This window comes from Brassica napus, chromosome A1 (assembly GCF_020379485.1).
Source record: "Brassica napus cultivar Da-Ae chromosome A1, Da-Ae, whole genome shotgun sequence".
Taxonomy (NCBI): domain Eukaryota; kingdom Viridiplantae; phylum Streptophyta; class Magnoliopsida; order Brassicales; family Brassicaceae; genus Brassica; species Brassica napus.
The window spans coordinates 7834704-7853672 of NC_063434.1; the positions used below are offsets into that span (position 1 = coordinate 7834704).

An 18969-nucleotide genomic window follows, 5' to 3' on the forward strand; every position below is an offset into this window, starting at 1 on the left:
TCTTTTTTTTTCATTTCAGACATCCTTTTATCTCGGTTATAAAAATGATTTTTCAATTTATTCAAAGGTGAAATACGAATGATCTATGAATGTAGGAGCTGGACAATGAGTATCATTGCATAAGAGCACATATAAGTGTGAAGAAATGGTACGTAATATTTCTTCTCCTTTATGAGTATTGCATATATATATTCGGACTATATATAAGTAAATTTCTTAACGTTTTTATAATTTTTAATAATAATTATTCAATTTATATGGTGTCAGCTTTGTGTTGTATGATTGAACCAGAAATTGTCCCATGACACCTTTTCGCTTGATAAGAAAGACGCCATTCCATTCGCTATGATGAGGAACTTCACCTTTATATAACTATAACAAAAGAGAAACGCATAAGCCAGAAAAGAATATTCATCATAGAATACAATAGAAAAGGTACTTTTAATTTCGGTAGAATATGTAATTGATAACTACGCATATTATATATCAAGTTCGTCATCCTAAATGGTGGTTTGAGACGATTATTGAAAGTGACAATAGCATCGTCAAACCAATTTTATTTCCTGACATGCTGTTAACTTAACTAAAGAGGTGGTTTAATGTGATATACTTTGTTAGAAAATGATGATATATATCTTGGTTATGTAAGTTAAAAAAAATATTGTAATACATATTAATCATCGACCTTGACGAAAAGACAGTATTGATCCAAGTAAGACATGTGTATGTATGACTTCGTTGGCCCTAGCAATTTGTTATCTGAAAAAAACTGATTTGCCATTATCTAGTTTCCCAGTTTTTCCTTTGTTTCAAACCGATGGTATATTATATTTGTCTTTTCTAGATTCACTCTAAGTTTTTTTTTATAACTACGATTAATTCTACGTACCGAAAGAGTTGAATGGAACGATTAATTACACCGAAAGCATATTACTACATAGGTTATATGACTTTGTAAAAAGTCTATACCTATAGTATTCCTATTTGAAGTATGTTTTCTTGTAAATATGTTCACTCGTGAGAGTTGCATGTGAGCTTTATAAGTATTTAACAAACTTTCGAACGTATCCTCACAAAGACTAGTTACGAAGTTAACAATATAGATGCCTTCAAAATTATATTGTAGGTTACGGTCGTTACAGAAGCATGATGAACACTGAATTATTCAAAAATGATTGATCGCTAAATTACTACAAATTAAATAAATTATCGGTGACCGTGTTCGAAGGGAGAAGAAGAGCGAGCCAGCACGCAGTTTGCAAACCTCACGTGCGTAAGCCTTCTTGCAAGATTCTTCTTAAATGTTTCTACATGCTGCTACTACGTTGCTACTCCTGTCGTTTACACATTCACCCATTCAACTACTCGCCGTCTCACCTTCGTCACAAAGTCATTTCTATTTCCTTTTTTTTTTTATAATCTTTTACTCATTTATCTAATTCATATAGTAGGCTTAGAGTCGCTGATACGTTTTGACAAATTTCATTAAATTATTTTCAAAAAATCATTAGCCAGTAATTAAACGTTTTGTAGAAGACTAGTGATATCTGAGAACTATGCAAGATTTTGACGGAAAGTGCTATGTGAGATCTGAACGGTAACTAATTATTAATTTATTTTTGTATAAATATTTTAGTTTTCAATTTAATTATAAAATTATTTTGACAAGTTATAAAAATTAGATATGTAAGAAATAAAAATTAGACAAATTTGTAAATTTTCACTAATCTTATTGTTAAAATTCACATATTTATACTAATTTATATCGAATTAGACAAATTAAATTGATTTAATATGTTTAACCGATTTATAAATTAGATTTAAAGAAAATTGTTTTGGTTATGACCAATTTGCCTTACACCGATTTTTACAACATTGGTTATTTCTTTATTCCATAACTTCAAAATTTTCCTCTATAAAACTATCGTTTCGGTCACTACCAAGGCCGGCGTTTATTCCGAGATTGATATTGGGAAAATTATTAACTACACACGCTAAGAAAGTATGATTATTTTGTTTAATAGAGGTTAGTAAATGAGGTTAGAATAATGAGCTAATGAGTGACACCAAGTGTAGAACTAGACATCACGATTGTATAATTGTCTCCTACAAGTGAGTCAAAGCTTAGGCTTTTGACCGTTAATATTTGCCTTCGACGACAATCTATTCCATTTTGGTTCCCTTCATTTGTTTTGCTGTACAAAACTAAGCATTGGTAATTGATTAGTAAACTCTTATTGAGTCGTTAACTGAAATTCAGTCATGGAAAATACGAAATAAACCATTAATTTATACCGAGTCAGAAACTGACAGCTGTTTAATTTATTTGAGTATTCAATTAGAGTTTGACGCAAATCTCTTCATAAATTATTCATCAATGTAAAATAATTTTAAAATGGTAATTATCAAAAGCCAAATGATAGCGCTCTAAACAGATATAACAAATCAAACCATACAAAAGGTTGATGATTTATTTCCCATTACACCAGTTTTAACTTCAGTTGAATATCTTTTTCAAATTTAGTTATTACTCCGTCCGTTTCATAAAAAATGTCGCTTAAACATTTTTCACATATACTAAGAAAATGATTGAGATATACTTATGTTTTCATTAACTACAACTAGTTAACCAATAATATTTAAAATAAATTATTTATTTATTTTATTTTTTATCAAAAAAAATAATATTAATAAGATCAATGCATTGTGCAATTAATATCTAACTGAAAATGATTATAAATTGCATTGAAATTATAAAATGATATTTTTCAACCAAAAAAAAAACTAAAATAACACTTATTTAGAAAAGGAAAGAATATATTTTTCTATTTGACCTTAGTATATCAAAAGTTTTTTTAAAGAAAAGTCTTGTTGTTTCAGAAATTGTTTTTGTGACAAAAAAAATGTTGTTTAGGACGAACTTTAAAACAAACAAGTATTTAAAGATGATTTTAGAAAGACTCACCAAAAAAAAATCACCTCTATTATAAAATATATATTTTATTTAATGGTAGATTTTCTTATATTTTAGATGTTGATTTAATTGGTAGATCACTTTCGGAATCTCTTGTTTTAAATTTTTATCTTTTGAAAGTATGTAATTGTGGTTTTTATATGAAGTGTTTTTAATGTTTTGCAGTATTTTCTGGTGTCCATTTTTAACTTCTTCAAAGTACAGTAAGTTTTTTTTTAAAAGCTAAAGTTTTGTTACATTACTATTCTACGTTTAAAACAAGAATTAATATTGTTGACAAATAATAAAAAGTAATATATTATACTATGGAACTAGACCTACCAGTCTTCCACTGCGAAATTATTTTAAACAAGAAGAGAGTACAGAGAAAAACGATTACCGATCGTTTAGGTAAAAAGTGATATCTACTTTTTTAACCTCATCAATAAAAAGTTGACTATAAATAAACAACATTACTATTTCCTCTCATATCTCTCCCTTGCCAGACGGCGTTGCCTTACAAAAACCTGACAAGAGAAACAGAGGGAGAGCTTTCAGACCATATATTGTTTTACCATTCTACCCTTCATAACTGATAACTGCAAACACGGTTTTGTCTTCTTCATCCTTCTTTGTTTTACATTTGTTATTAGTAGTAACAGAAAAAAAAACTCCGACAAAGAGATAAATGATCGACACTGGAAGATATCTTATCGGCGCCGCCGGTGTTAGCGGCTTCGGCTCGAAATCCACCGCCGATGAGGTAACCGAGAACTGCGACCTTCGTTCCACAACAGCGATAATCACCGGTGAGTTTTATTTTTCAGTTTTCCGGTGACTCGTCGCGTCGTTGGAAAATTTTCTCATTGTCTGTTGTTGATTTGGTGAAGGTGCGACGTCGGGGATCGGAGCAGAGACGGCGAGAGTGCTGGCGAAACGTGGAGCGAGGTTGATATTTCCGGCGAGGAACGTGAAAGCGGCGGAGGAAGCGAAAGGGAGGATCGTCTCTGAGTTTCCGGGGACGGAGATCGTCGTAATGGAGCTTGATCTCAGCTCCATGTCTTCCGTACGGAGCTTCGTCGCCGGTTTCGAATCTCTTCATCTACCTCTCAACCTTCTCATGTAAGACTCAAACTCGTTTTAAAACTTTTGTTCATAACTAAGTTTATGTGTATAATTGCTTGAATTAACTATGCATGTAAATATATTTATACAGACATACGTGCAAAAACATAACATAATTAACTATGATCATCAGTTCTTAATCTTTATTTGATTTATGTAATTTCTTCTCTGATTTTTTTTTTAATACGCAAATGTGGAATCAGAAACAACGCAGGCAGATTAGCACATGAACATGCAATATCAGAAGATGGGATCGAGATGACCTTTGCCACTAATTATCTTGGTAATGTAATTATTTTCTTTATTATGATTTCCACACTATATGACAGATATTAATTAGGCATTACACTAATATTATCTCCTTTTGTTAATAGCCGATCTTAATCATTTTAATTGCAGGCCATTTTCTCTTGACCAACCTGTTACTGAAGAAGATGGTCCAAACGGCAGAAGAAACCGGAGTTCAAGGAAGGATCGTTAATGTCACGTCCGGTATTCACGGTTGGTTTACCGGCGACTTGATTGAATATCTCCGGCTGATTTCCCAACCTAAGTGGTATGTTTCCCTCTTTAGTTTCCAGCATCAAGAGGCATAACTGTTCCATAGAAGCATAACATTTCAAAACTTTAAATGATATAGTAGTAGGCCAAACATGTTAGTATGACATCTACAATCACATAAGTGTCCAATAGGTAGAACTATAGTAAATCAGAGAGTAGGCTTGGTGTTGCTGGATTTACCTTTTTTTTACCAAAGGAAAAAGCTGCATAGATTTTAATTTTTTGACTGATGAGTGACAAGTAAGTTGATGGCAGGGGTAATAAATGTGAAAAGGAGGTAAGAAGTTTTGACATTTTGACATATAATAGTAACTTTATTTTTATTTTTTTTGTATGTTGGGGTTGATGATCGAATAGTCAATTCGATGCGACACGTGCGTATGCTCTCTCGAAGCTTGCCAACGTTTTGCATACCAAGGAGCTCTCTTCTAGACTCCAGGTCTCTTTCTCTCCTTCCTCTCTTTCTCTCACCCTTATTTTCATTCTCCAATTAATTTCACTTTCACCTCCCCCCCCCCCCCCCAAAATTAATAATTCTAACTAAAACCATTATGGTATAAATTAATAATAGTGGTTCTATTTCTGAAATTTTTTTTCAAAAAGTGTTTATTGATTTTTTCTGAGTGTGAATTAAAGGTGAAAGGTATGAGAGAAGAGGACAACAAGAAACCTAGATTACTGTGATTTGTATTCTAACTAATTATATGAAATTAGTTAGTTAAGCTTTGACTATTGACCATAGTTTAGGATTAAGACAATCATGTGGGTCTTTTAAATAGAATGATTACATTTTATTATTAAAAATTAATAGAAAAGGAGAAAATTGCAGAAAATTGGAGCGAACGTGACGGTTAACTGCGTACACCCAGGGGTTGTAAAAACCCGGTTAACAAGAGACCGGGAAGGCTTAATGACAGGTTGGTTTATCTCAATTCCCCACCCCCTCTTATTAATATTGGCTTATCTTGAATAAATAATCATAAACAATTGAGATTCCTAATTATGTCTAAATGATTTTCCTTTGTCTTTTCCTACTCAGATCTCGTCTTCTTCCTGACATCCAAGCTTCTTAAGACCGTTCCTCAAGTAATACATTGTTTTTTATATATAACTGTAATTGATATAACATAATCTGTGGTGGATATGTTATCTTTTGTGTTTGTTAATTTATGTGGTACGTTTGTTTAATTTTTGGCATGTGATTAGGCAGCAGCAACGACGTGTTATGTGGCAACGAATCCAAGGTTGGTGAACGTATCGGGAAAGTACTTTACGGACTGCAATGAAACGACACCGTCTGGACTCGGATCTAACTCCTCGGAAGCTACCAAGTTATGGGCTGCTTCTGAGATTCTGGTAACTCAACATCCGAAGGCCGCTTTCGACCCATTTAGCTAAAGAAAAACTGAACTAAATATCTTATTTTATATAAATCTAATTAGCTAAGAAAAAATATTATGAAGTTCAGTTAATCCTCCGAACTTATACTGGTATCAATCTCTTAACCATATGTGGATGATATATATACTAGTTTTCTATTCTATAGTACTAATGCGAAACTGATGTACTTTATATAGTATTTGTTTATATTAATCTAAATGATATGAAAATTAATATACTGAACTTCTTTTTCATAGTTCTTTCTTCTTTGATTAATTAAAGAAAGAAATCATATATGATGTAAAGCTCAACTTGGGCTATTATACTAGCCTTAATATATTAAAAGATAAGTGGAAAATCATATAATGTCAATCATTAGTTTTCGAAAGTGCTCCGAAGTTATGCTCATAGTTTGATTGACATAATTCTTGTGATTAACACATTTGGACTGATCTGATAGATCTCTCTTTCATTTTACTAAAATAATCTTTTTGACATTGACTATTTCGTATGTCCATGTGAGGTACCAAAAAAAGCCCTGGCTTTCCCATCACTTTTGGTAGTACGTGGGTGTGATATTATTTGAATGTTGATTTATAATAATATTTGCTTATACAAAACTATACTATTTGATTATAAAGCCTAAACAAAATATGGATGTGGTTGAAGAAATTAACAAAAGAAAGAAAAATGAAAAAAAAAACAAGATGTAAAGGGGGAGAAAAATATAGATGAGAATCGGTCAGATTAGGGACTTCAAGATTTAGGTCCGTATAAAATGACGCATGATAATACTTTTACGCATGTGTCTCCATCTCTTTTCTTTTTCTTTCTATAAAAGAGACCCTACTAACATGCGCCAGGGGTTTTCACTTCTTAAAAAGACACTCTCGTGCGTCATCAAATTGCTCTGTCCTTATCGAGTTTTAATCATTACACAAATTAAAGAAGAAAAGGGCGAAGGTTGGTTCAAAAAAGAGAGAGAGCTTCCAACTTAAACAATGCACGTACAAAATGTACACACTCAGTTAGTTATAAGACCACCTTAGTGTTATGATAATCAGGCAAACATGTAAATGTGCGTGAGTTTTTATCATTGTTCACGTATTTTAAGTGTATGTGTATGTACTACGTAGTAGCTTGCGCAATGCACGGGTGCTTGTGCTTAATCCAGATTGGTTGATCTTTCATTTTTTTGTACTATTGGGTATTTTATTCGTTGATTTGCTTGGTCGTAAAATGAAGAGAAATTGGGAACCCCCCTATTATTCGAAACTTAAGTTTTGGGCTGATCTATAAAACACTATTTCCTAACCTAGGTGGCTATAATCTATTATGGGCTTAAGGACTAATATTTAGTAAACTATTACAAGCCCAATGAGTATTAAACCGTTGTGGATTCATTTTCTCCAAGCTACCGTCGTAATAATATCAAGATGATTACGGATTATAGAACTCTCTACAGAAAATGTACTCGTGGAATTAATCTTTTCCTCATTACGCTGATAGTAATAACCGATTTACGCTAACCAGCACAAATATGATACACTATATACAAACTCTCAAATTTTAATAGAATCTTACAAGTACAGAATCCATATCTCCCAGTTAAAGTGTCTTGTTTTGAAAGAACGCTATGATATTACGATATAGGACCATAAATTGTGGAAGAGAACATCTAGAAACATATAAAGATCATGTAGACTAGTTGCACGAAACCCACAAAGCCGATCTTGGAATTTTGGAGGCTATAGACGGTTTATAAAAGATTTCTATAATTTGAGGACTTAAATTTTTTATACAAATTTAGAAACTTATTTATATATAATTTTTTTCAAAAAATTTGAAGGTTTGAGGCGAATTTTTCATCCGACTTGTCTTATCCGACTTAGACAAAGACCGGTCCTATTAGTGAGTACACCATGACCGGCATAAAAAAAATCTGGAAACATAGTTCCCATGTACCCATATCCGATCTATACGAGCTATCAAACATTTTATATAATCCAACTGAAAAGGCATAGCTTAGCTCCAAGTATTCAACAAAGAAGATACACAGGTAAAAGTTATGATGTTGAGGATTTGCATTTGGATAACAAGTTGTTCAGGTGCGGGTTTGTCCACAAGCGCTGACATGGACCGCACTTTCAAATATGCTATCCACGCACTTCATGGGACCCAAAAGTAAATCCAACGGTTCAGATTCGGTGGACCTTTTCGTCGGCCAGAATTATCAGCAAAGGCACGCGCATGAGGAAACGCGGGACCCAACTCCACCGGCCACAATTCGTAATTACCGTTCATTAATCAGCACCGGTCAACTCAAGTTACGACACTTGTCACCATCTATGATACTGATTTAACAATTGAAATTAATATTTTATTTACCGCATAAGTTAATTTAATTGGAGGTGTTTAAAAAAAAAGAGAAGTTAATTTAATTGGAGCAAAAGATAATTTTAATTTGACAACAAATTTAAGGAAGAAGATTTATACTGGATACTAATTTTATTGTAGTAATTACCCTTTGATTTAATGTATTTGGTAACTTCATTGGTGATGAGAATATAACAAATACTGAAATAAGAGGGCGTGGAACATGGAGTGAAGGAAATTAGGTGTTCCTGAGCTGTTTTGTACACTTAGATAGCTCACGTGGCGATGACACACAGGCCATGTTAATCTGGGACCCCGACTAATCGAACACACTGTCATGATTACCGTCCTTGGGAGTAGATGGGGACTGTCCAATGAAATCGGTTTTAACTCGTGCGATACAGGTTATTATAGCCTAATTGGAATCTTAAGACACACGTGAAAGACGGATAATAATAAGTGTATGAATAACACATATGAGCTTTTTAATCTGGGGCATGTGAAACCTTTAAGGGCGTATTTGGCTCTATATTCTTAACATTCTACACATAATATTTGTGTTTTTAATTATTTGTACGCAAGTGTCAAGAAGGATGTTGTATGAAATGTGTTCATTTTGTTTTGTTTGATTTTAATAATAAAGTCTATTCGTCAGTGGATGGTCAACTTATTATGTACTTGAGTTTTAATTCCACCGTACAATTATGATACTAATAAATAAACTTCATATCGTGATAAAAAGTTTATACCTTTTATAGCTCTTAGAACTTTTTTAAAAAATTCTTGAGTTTGATAATTGTTTATAAAGATAGTTCTTCTAACACGATAGTTAGAAAAGAATGACACAGAAATCTCCATGCATAACGCTTTTGCCTTTAAAAAGAAAGAAAAAATATTAGATGATAAAACAAAATTACAGTAGAGAAAAAGTATTACATTCTGTTATGCTATGATGCAGCATACTAGTTGCACTGATGCGTTGTACTTGTAAAGTAATATGCTACTAGAAGTTGGTCCGTGCGACCGAACAGATGTTTATGTAACGATTTATGTATATAATATATTTTGTTACTGTATCGTGTTATATATATATATTTATTAAATATCAGTTGGAACAGTTATGTAACTATACAAAAAGATTGGATGTTATATATATATATATATTAATATACTATGTTAGATCAAATTTATATTGACATTTATTTCATATTTAATTGTATGATTGAAATGTATTATTAGTATATTATGTGTTTGGATTAAACTAAAAATAAGTTACAACTATTCTAAAAATCCAATTGGACGGGACATAAATTGACCCGCCTATTTTAACTAAAATCATGGGAATAAAGTTAATTTTATATTCAAAATATGAAGGTGACATTGCTGGAATATTCATTTTTTATTAAAAAAATTGATGATAATATTCCAAAAATTTATAATAAAGAAGTTTAAAACATAAATGAATTACGTCTAATATACATGCACAATATTTTATTGGAAAGTTATAGTAATAAACATTAATTTTGTTTATATATGGTAATGTATACATATTATAAGACCAAAAGCGTGAAAGCTAGCTTTTAAATTATTTTTCATAGTTTATGTTGTTTTTAATATTTGTTTCAATAGTTTGTTAATATAGGTGTATTTTAAAGTTGATTTAATTACATTTAACTCAGATTTATTTAAGGAAAATACATTAATATAACTGAAAAAGACAAGCATTAACATAGATAATTCAATTTAATGCTCAGTGCCATGGAAGTGTAATTAAATTTAAAAACAAAGGAGTATTTTTAATGGGTACTTCTCTTTTAATAATATAAATGTAATGTCACTTAGATATTTTCACATATACTAAAAAATTGATTATAATACATTTATGTTTTTATTAATGTTATCTATTTAATCAATATATTTTAAATAAATATATTTATTTATAAAATTAGTATATTTTACAATTAATATTGAGTTGTAAATAAATATAAATTGTATTAGAATTATAAAATAATATTTTTTTGTAACAAAAAAATATTAAGTGACATTTAATATGAAACATATAGAGTATGTCGTAATAAACATATGTTCAAGCAATATCATAGTTTTAGTCATCAAAAAAGTAAGTACGTGGTCTTGTACTTAAGATCACTATTTCAATTTTATTTAAGATGCGTGATTTACAATTAAATGTCCAGAATTTTCGATCATTAATTATATTTTTGATTAAACATTTTGCAGAACCTTTATTGCCTGATAACTTTCTTAAAACTATAATAAAGAAAATTTTCGGTACAAAACCCGCTTTCAGTCATTTTACTATGAAAAAAACAGTCGGCTTTTGAAACAACAGAAGAAAACTATTTACACTTTTAAGCTCAGGCATTTAAATCAAACGAGAAAAATTTAAGCATAGTTGATATCGTTGTGGACGTTAAGACTTTAAGATCCAGTACCTACTAATGACCAAAAATTCAATCTGACTGGGGTTATCAAATTTGAAAATTCTCGACAACTGACAGACAAACAAATCTAATATTACTACACAATCCTTTTACAGAAAAAAAAATATTACTACACAATTAGAAGTTGGAAGTTGACGTGGTATCAAATTAATAATACAGTCAAAATATTTCCAAAAGCAGAAGAGCCGTATGTTGCATGTCAATAGGATTTACGCAACTTGTTTATGAGGCTTAATTAACGCGTTGAAATGTTTATATATTAAAACATCTTTACAATAAAAGTCTACTCTAAGTATAAATAAGTAATTTAGAAAGTAATAACATGATAAAAAGACAATAATCAATTACCGAAATCCGAACGTTTATAAAATTAGCCAAGCTAAATTGTAATTTAGACGATATATAATATCGCTTCAACAGTGTAATATTTTGTTCTAATGCAAAATTCGAAGCTAAAAAGTTTAGCGCGTCTAAATTCCTTTTTCCAACCGACTTATAACTCTTAAAATGTCATTTTAAATTTGATGTTCATCCGTTGTTAAACTAACGCAATAGTTTTTTTTTTGTCCAAAAAAACTATTGCGTTAGTTTAACAACGGATGAACATCAAATTTAAAATTCAATATCACAATATATCTAAACTGAATATCACAAATTTAAGGATAAATTTTGAAGTTATAACGTTTTATGGCGGAACTACAATACAATTTTATTGCAAATATGCTACAAAATAATTTTTTTAACATAAATGCTACAAAATAGATAATTAGTGATATTCCTTCAATAGTTTTTGTTTGTTTGTTTTTGACAACTTCATTTTTGGACCTGTTGCGCCCCCCCCCCCCCCCCCCCCCCCCCCCCCCCCACCCCACAAGAAAAAAAGAAGAAAAAAACTTAAGCAGTGAAAAGCACCATTATGATCTATCCTCCCTACATTCTCAAGTATCATCTTATTCCAAATAACATAAATAACACATATTTACACCTATTGTAAGACCCATAGGGTGAATATAAATATAAGCCTACACATACATGCATACACTATATATGTACGCGTATTAAAGTATCTATTTTTCAGTACGACAAAGATTCCCACTCGGAATGTTTTGGTAATTTATATTAGACAATTTGGTCCCTCTCTCTATCTCTACCATAAAGCAACTGTGATCAGACAAGCATATACAAAGAAGTTCCTCATTCAAAAAAAAGATTTCTCAGCGATCAAAACCCCCCTCTCTCTTCACCAACAAAAGAATCTAACTTTTTTTCTTTCAAATCTATAGTTAAACAAAATATCAGGTTTTGTTTCTGCCGATCGGAGGAAGCTCAACTATGGATACGGCTCAATGGCCACAGGTATATACATAATATATATTCATTTCTCGTACAAATCAATATGTATGTGTTGATGTAGATTAAACAATTGATTCATCTAGACTCAGTACTTGATTTAATAACTTAAGAGTTTAATATTTTGGATCTTCTTCTTTTGATGTTTCTCTTCAACACTTATATATGTTTTTCACTTTACCCTTTATTAATTTGCCTTTTCTTTTATGTTTTTGGTTAAAGCCTTTCTCAAATATTCCAATCATTTATCTCTTGATGAAATACCATTGATTTGTTCATAATTAAATCATATATATGTTAATTATGTCTTTACATATATATGTATTGAGTTTTGAGCTAATGGTTGGAAGAATTGCTTTTTGGTGATTTTGATAAGCAGGAGATGGTAGTGAAGCCCTTGGAAGAAATAGTAACAAACACATGCCCAAAGCCGCAATCGGCCCAGACGCAGCAGCCATCATCGGTTGGGGCGGGGGGAGGAGCTGAGAGGAAGGCAAGGCCAGAAAAGGACCAAGCTGTAAACTGCCCAAGATGTAACTCAATCAACACAAAGTTTTGTTACTACAACAATTATAGCTTGACGCAGCCAAGATTCTTCTGCAAAGGTTGTAGAAGGTATTGGACGGAAGGCGGTTCGCTTAGGAACATCCCTGTTGGTGGTGGCTCAAGAAAGAACAAGAGATCTCACTCTTCTTCAGTTTCTTCGTCTTCTGATATTAATAAAAATCACTCGGATTCTACACAACCAGCTACGAAAAAGCATCACTCTGATCACCACCACCTCATGAGCATGTCTCAACAAGGGCTGACTGGTCAAAACCCTAAATTCTTTGAGACGACTCAACAAGATCTCAATTTAGGTTTTCCACCACATGGGTTGATCAGGACCAATTTCACCGACCTCATTCACAATATTGGGAACAACAACAAGAGCACTAACAATCCATTGCTCAGTTCTTCATCTTCTACCACGTCAGCTATGGCAGTTTCTTCTTTGGATCTCATAAGAAACAATACTAGTAATAATGGGAGTTCTTCATTCATGGGTTTTCCATTTCATAACCAAGATCCAACATCTGGAGGGTTTTCAATGCAAGATCATTACAAGCCTTGTAACTCAAACACCACACTGCTAGGGTTTTCATTGGATCATCATCATAATAATGGATTCCACGGAGGATTTCAAGAAGGAGAAGGAGGAGGAGAAGCTGGTGATGATGTGAATGGAAGGCATTTGTTTCCTTTTGAGGATTTGAAACTGCCAGTTTCTTCTTCATCAGCAACAATTAATGTCGACATTAATGATAATCAGAAGCGAGCAAGTGGTGGTGATGCATCTGCTAATTCTGGTGGGTATTGGACTGGGATGTTGAGTGGAGGATCATGGTGCTAGATTTTCTCAGTTTGATGATGAAGATAGTACTATATCATTAATGGTTAATTATTGTTATTTATTTAATTAATCAATATGTTCTTAACTTCAGTTTAAATGTTCTTATTAGTGTTTTTTCGGGTTAATTTTGGAGTTAGCTTGGATTAAAGGATATAATCGAGGGTGCATGCATATCGAATGACTTTAATTTGTTTTGAATTTTTGTTATGGATCGTTAACACAGGTTATAAATGATACATTGGTTGGTCTTTTGATGTTCCTTCTTTGATTATATTTTTCAGGTCTTTGTCCACTAATAATTCCAGACGTTATAACAAATTAATGCGAATTTTCTTTTTGCATATATATAGTGTAACCAATTATGTGCAGCAGCATAGTATGTCTTGATTGTTTTGGTCACGCAACGAATGGATGATGGTACTAATTAAATTAAAGAACAGGTATAATAAATTAAAAATCTTATATATTAAAACAGAAGTCACAACCTTGATTCATGTGTGATTTTTTTTAAAAATGGACCTAATGGACCTATTCATAGAAATTCATGCTATATTTTAATTCAGACTAATAATAAATATAATTTTTAAAATATTTCAATCATAGTATCTTTTGATATCTTTTTATTTTAAATATAAATATATTTATTTTAAAATTCTAACAAATCTGTTTAAGAAGATTTTTACAAGATCTTTATTTTTGAAATTATATTTAAATATTTTCACTAATTTTGAAATTAGTTTAAAATATTATTATGCATTAATATAATCAGTTATATAAAACGAAAAATAAAAAAATCTATAATATTTTAGTTATTATATAATCATAATCAATCATATTAAATTAAAATTATTATATTGAGCTAAATATAATAAAATTGTATTAAATTTATATATTTATATATTTTATTTTCGTAATTATAAAATATTTATGTTCAAAAATAAAATCTAATATGTTGGTAAAATGGGTTAACATTATCAAACTATATAATACATGTATACAAATTAACATGTATTTCTTTAAAGTTAATAATATAAAATCTTTGTAACTACTTTAATCATAATATATTTTCATTTTAAATATAATATATATTTATATATTATATTTTAAAAATTCTAATAAATCTGTGTAATATTTAAACAATAACTTAATGTATTTTAAGTTATCATTTAGAAATGAAAATAAATAAATTATATCCTATTTTATCTACTTTTATAGTCATGATCATGTTAAAATATAATTATTATACTAAAATAAATATGATAAAATTATATTCAATTGATAAATTTATAAATTTATTTTTATAAATATAAACTATTTATTTAAAATATAATATGATGATAGAACGACTTAAAATTAACAAACTATATAATACATGTCTAAAAATTAACATATCTTACACTTTTATATATACAATAATAAATTATCTAAAATGAATAAGCATAAAAATATTGGTAAAAAAAATTCAGTTTTGAAATACGGGTCAGAATTTAGCATAAATTAAATACAAAATATTTTTTAAATATATTTTCTCATGAATTTATTAATTTGTTTAATAACTAAATTCAAATACAATAAGATAAATATATAATAAGAAGCGGCAAATACATAAGGTTTAAAAAATTAATTAATTATAACATGTAAATTATAAAATTATTGTATTTGAAATAATTATATAAATATTTAAGTATATGATTAACATTAAAAATATATACCACTTATGTTCTAAAACAATAATTTATGTATAGAAAAGTGAAAACAAACACCCGTGCGGTTGCACGGATCAAAATCTAGTTAAATTAATTAAAAGAGACAGGTAAGCTCTGATGACTTTCACATGATCCTCACTAAAACGCTTTATCTATTATTTATTGCCAAAGACTGGTTAAAGCCCTACCATCCCAATTAATTAATAAAACCATATTCCATCTAAATTTAATTATTAAGTTCGTTCCTGACCACAAAACAACTGATTGATCGTTTAGAATAATCAGACAAGCTACCTGATTAGCTTTATGCATTTTGATTATGTCTATGCCATCAGTGAATTTGGAAAAAGTTGATTTCATGGACTTGTTCTTTATTGCTTTGGTTAGGAAAAAAATTTGAAATGAAATAAACTTCTTTTTTTTTTGTTCAACGAAATGAAATAAACCATGTTTTGGTTTTCATGTGTTAGACAGAAGAGGCAATTAGTTTTATTTTTAATAGTATTTGAAAATGAAGAGAGGGAAGAATAATATGAGAGACAAGTCTAAGGATTAAAGGAGGCCCACAGAAACATTCTCCTTGAAATCTGTGTGTTTGAAATTATTCACCCCACTATGGTTTCAGCTTCGTCAATCTAGATCTTGACGCTTGTCTTTGATTTGTTCTTTTTCCTTCTACCAATCTACACAACTGCTTACACCACGTACAAATATTATTAAATGTATTACTAAAATTTAGTTATCTTTTTACTGAAATTACTATAATTTAGGTTTAAACTAATAATTCGAAGATTAAATTTAACAAGGGACGTTGACAAAAAAAAAATTAACAAGGGAAAATGAAAAATGGTTGAATATTTCAGCTAATTGTTTTAAATCCATTACTATAATTTAGTTTTGAACTAATAATTCGAAGCCTAATTTAACAAGGGAAAATGAAATATGGTTGTATATTTCAGCTATTGGTTTTTCATGGCTACCTAGAATTTTAGTCTCCATATGTCTTAATTCTTATCAACATCCCACGAACTAAAAAATTTCGCTGTAAAATAATTCGACATCGAAACTTTATGTTAAATAACTACACCGGAAAAATATGGAAACCCTTTAAATTTAATAATTTGATTAAAAGTTTTTTATTGTTTTTATATTAAGAAGTCCAGATTTTGAATTCTAAACCATGCAAATGATGTAAACTAAATAACTTAATATTCTGAGCTATTATATGTGATTCACGTTTGATGATATTTCTTATATGATGTTAAAGATCTTTTATATGTATGTAGGATTATTGGATGTAAAATCAATTTTAATATTTCTCATTGTTTTTAATATCATAAAAATCACATAGAAAAAATGGTTGTTGAAATATATTCGTAACTATCAAAACATGAAACAGATTAATAGGTGCAAAAAAACTATAAATTGTACTCATAAGATATTGTTAACCTTTTTTCTGGTGCAATATTATAAACTTTTATTTCGAAGGTATTGATATCTTCGCATATTAAATTTTAGTTAAACCCAATGATAACCTCCGGATCATTATCTAATCAAAGCAAGCTATACAATAGCGACTGAATAATCCCAAAACTCTTAACGAGGTTTTGTGACCTGGACCTGTAAAATATTTCAAGTTTTACAATAAAATCAAATTGCTAATTTTTATTTATCTGGCTGTATCATTTATTCATCTTACTACTCGCCCGTGAGTTTGTACGAAATTCTGATGCAACTTATACATAAAGGAATATATTATCTTGTAAAGTAACTTATTTACTTTGGTGTGAATAAGACTTTTAACAAATAAACCAATATCAGTTTAAAAAAAAAAAAAATAACCAATGAGATTATGGCGTCGAACAACGTAGATCGGTAGATGACATCGAAAGTTTTATCAACAAAATCCATAGACATCGAGGTCAAAGGACTTAGGTGGTGTGTTATGGTGGCTACTATATAAGGAAAGATAAAAAAGAATCCGACCAACGTTATATAATTTTGTCTGGAAATGACAGTGACTCGACCTTAAAAACATACTTCTACACTAAGTTTTTAATTCGGTATGTTTGTGTTGAAATATGGATGTGATCTGATGGATAAGTTCTAGTGGAGCATATACAATTTTCAATTAAATAATGTTACGTTTTCTCTCGTATTGTAGCTCAACAAACATCGAATAAAAATCCACGTCCTTTAATTTAAAAAGTCTTCTCCACAAAGCGTTCAATTGATGACCATAAAAATGAACAAAATGTACAGAAAAAATGAACAAATTTTCATTTAAAGAATTGAATTGAAAAATCAACATTGAAGAACAAACGTTACTTATCAATTTTAGAAAATTTAGAAGAGCAAAATACTTTTTCAATAATTCATCTATTTATGACGAACATAGAAGAATGTGGTGGGATCCATATATAATAATTTGACAAAAAAAATCAATTTAATTGGTATCAATTTTGAGGAATAACAAATTCGTCAATATTTTTTTTCATAAAAGGTAATCACGAATTTCATCTGAATTTCATTCCCCTAACAGGGCCAACTTTTCTTACTATTTTGTTTAGCATTACTTGAGAAGCGAGAGAGATTTTATCTACGACTTATGTCGTACTTTTAGCACAATTTTAAGTGTAAGTACAGCTTAAGTAGTAATACTTGTAATGTTTTTTCTTTGTGAAAATTGTATTTATGTAAATTAATTGAAAGTATTGTGCAGTGTAGATTTGTATAGGTCTACATATATTTCGAGAGTAGAAATCAAGTTGTTCTATTATAATTTATTAGATGTTAGGATTTGTATATCTATTTTTTTGAACTGTAGAAGTGTATCTATTTTGAGGGATCATTATAGATTTCCACATGGTTATGGTAACACTGAATTTATGTCTGATGGAAAAGTATTTTGAATTTCTAAGTACAACACTTCTGCTAAATTATTCAACAATAGTTGGTGAGAAAAAAAGAGAGAAAAAATGTTATTTTTTCCCAAGCGCCACCATTTAAAAACGATACTGAAAGATAAAATCAACAATTCAGTATGATAAAATGGTTGATGGATCAGGTTATTACTTAAGTTCTGTGAGAATCCGTTCTATGGAGTAGTTTTTTTGAAAGTTCAATGGAGTAGTTGAAACAAGGTTCTACGTATCGTCGTAAAAAAAAAAAAAAAAAATTTATCAAAAAAAAAGGTTCTACATATTCAGTTCTGGAACTATCCTATATTAAGCCCAATGGGTCAGAAAGCAATAACGCATTGGTCCCTCCTCATATCAAGCCCAAACAACTCTCAACGGTCATGAAGACTCTGAGTCAAAACAGAACAAGAAGACAAGATAAGAGTACGGCACTCACAGCTAAGGAGCTCCCTCTGCGCAACCGATTTGATGCTCTCCTCGGTGAAGATGAGTGAGCTGTCATGACAGCTGTGAGGTCATCAGATTGTTATTTCAATTCTTATAAATAGCAAAACCCTAGCAAGAGTTGTAACTAAGTTTGAGATTAATAAACCTTCAGAAAAGTTCTTTACTTTCTCTCAAGTTCTCTGCTTACCTTTATGGTATCAGAGCTCAGACGATGGACGGCAATCAAGATCCGCGCGCTATTTCAGCTCTAACAATCACTCAAGCAGTAACCTTGAAGCTCAAAGAAGGGAACTAT

At 30.3% G+C, this 18969-nt stretch overlaps 2 protein-coding genes across 2 annotated transcripts; both read left to right on the top strand.

Annotated features, from left to right (window-relative positions):
• The first annotated feature begins 3327 nt into the window (after window positions 1–3327).
• Window positions 3328–6272, top strand: LOC106414115 (short-chain dehydrogenase TIC 32 B, chloroplastic-like). Its single transcript, XM_013854822.3, has 8 exons — window positions 3328–3762; window positions 3844–4075; window positions 4282–4361; window positions 4478–4634; window positions 4997–5078; window positions 5469–5556; window positions 5679–5725; window positions 5846–6272. Exons 1-8 carry the CDS (start codon window positions 3642–3644, stop codon window positions 6035–6037), a joined length of 999 nt encoding a protein of 332 aa, XP_013710276.2. The 5' UTR covers window positions 3328–3641; the 3' UTR covers window positions 6038–6272.
• Window positions 6273–11936: 5664 nt separating this feature from the next.
• On the top strand, window positions 11937–13849 carry LOC106414113 (dof zinc finger protein DOF4.6-like). Its single transcript, XM_013854821.3, has 2 exons — window positions 11937–12213; window positions 12587–13849. Exons 1-2 carry the CDS (start codon window positions 12190–12192, stop codon window positions 13598–13600), a joined length of 1038 nt encoding a protein of 345 aa, XP_013710275.2. The 5' UTR covers window positions 11937–12189; the 3' UTR covers window positions 13601–13849.
• The last annotated feature ends 5120 nt before the right edge of the window (window positions 13850–18969 follow it).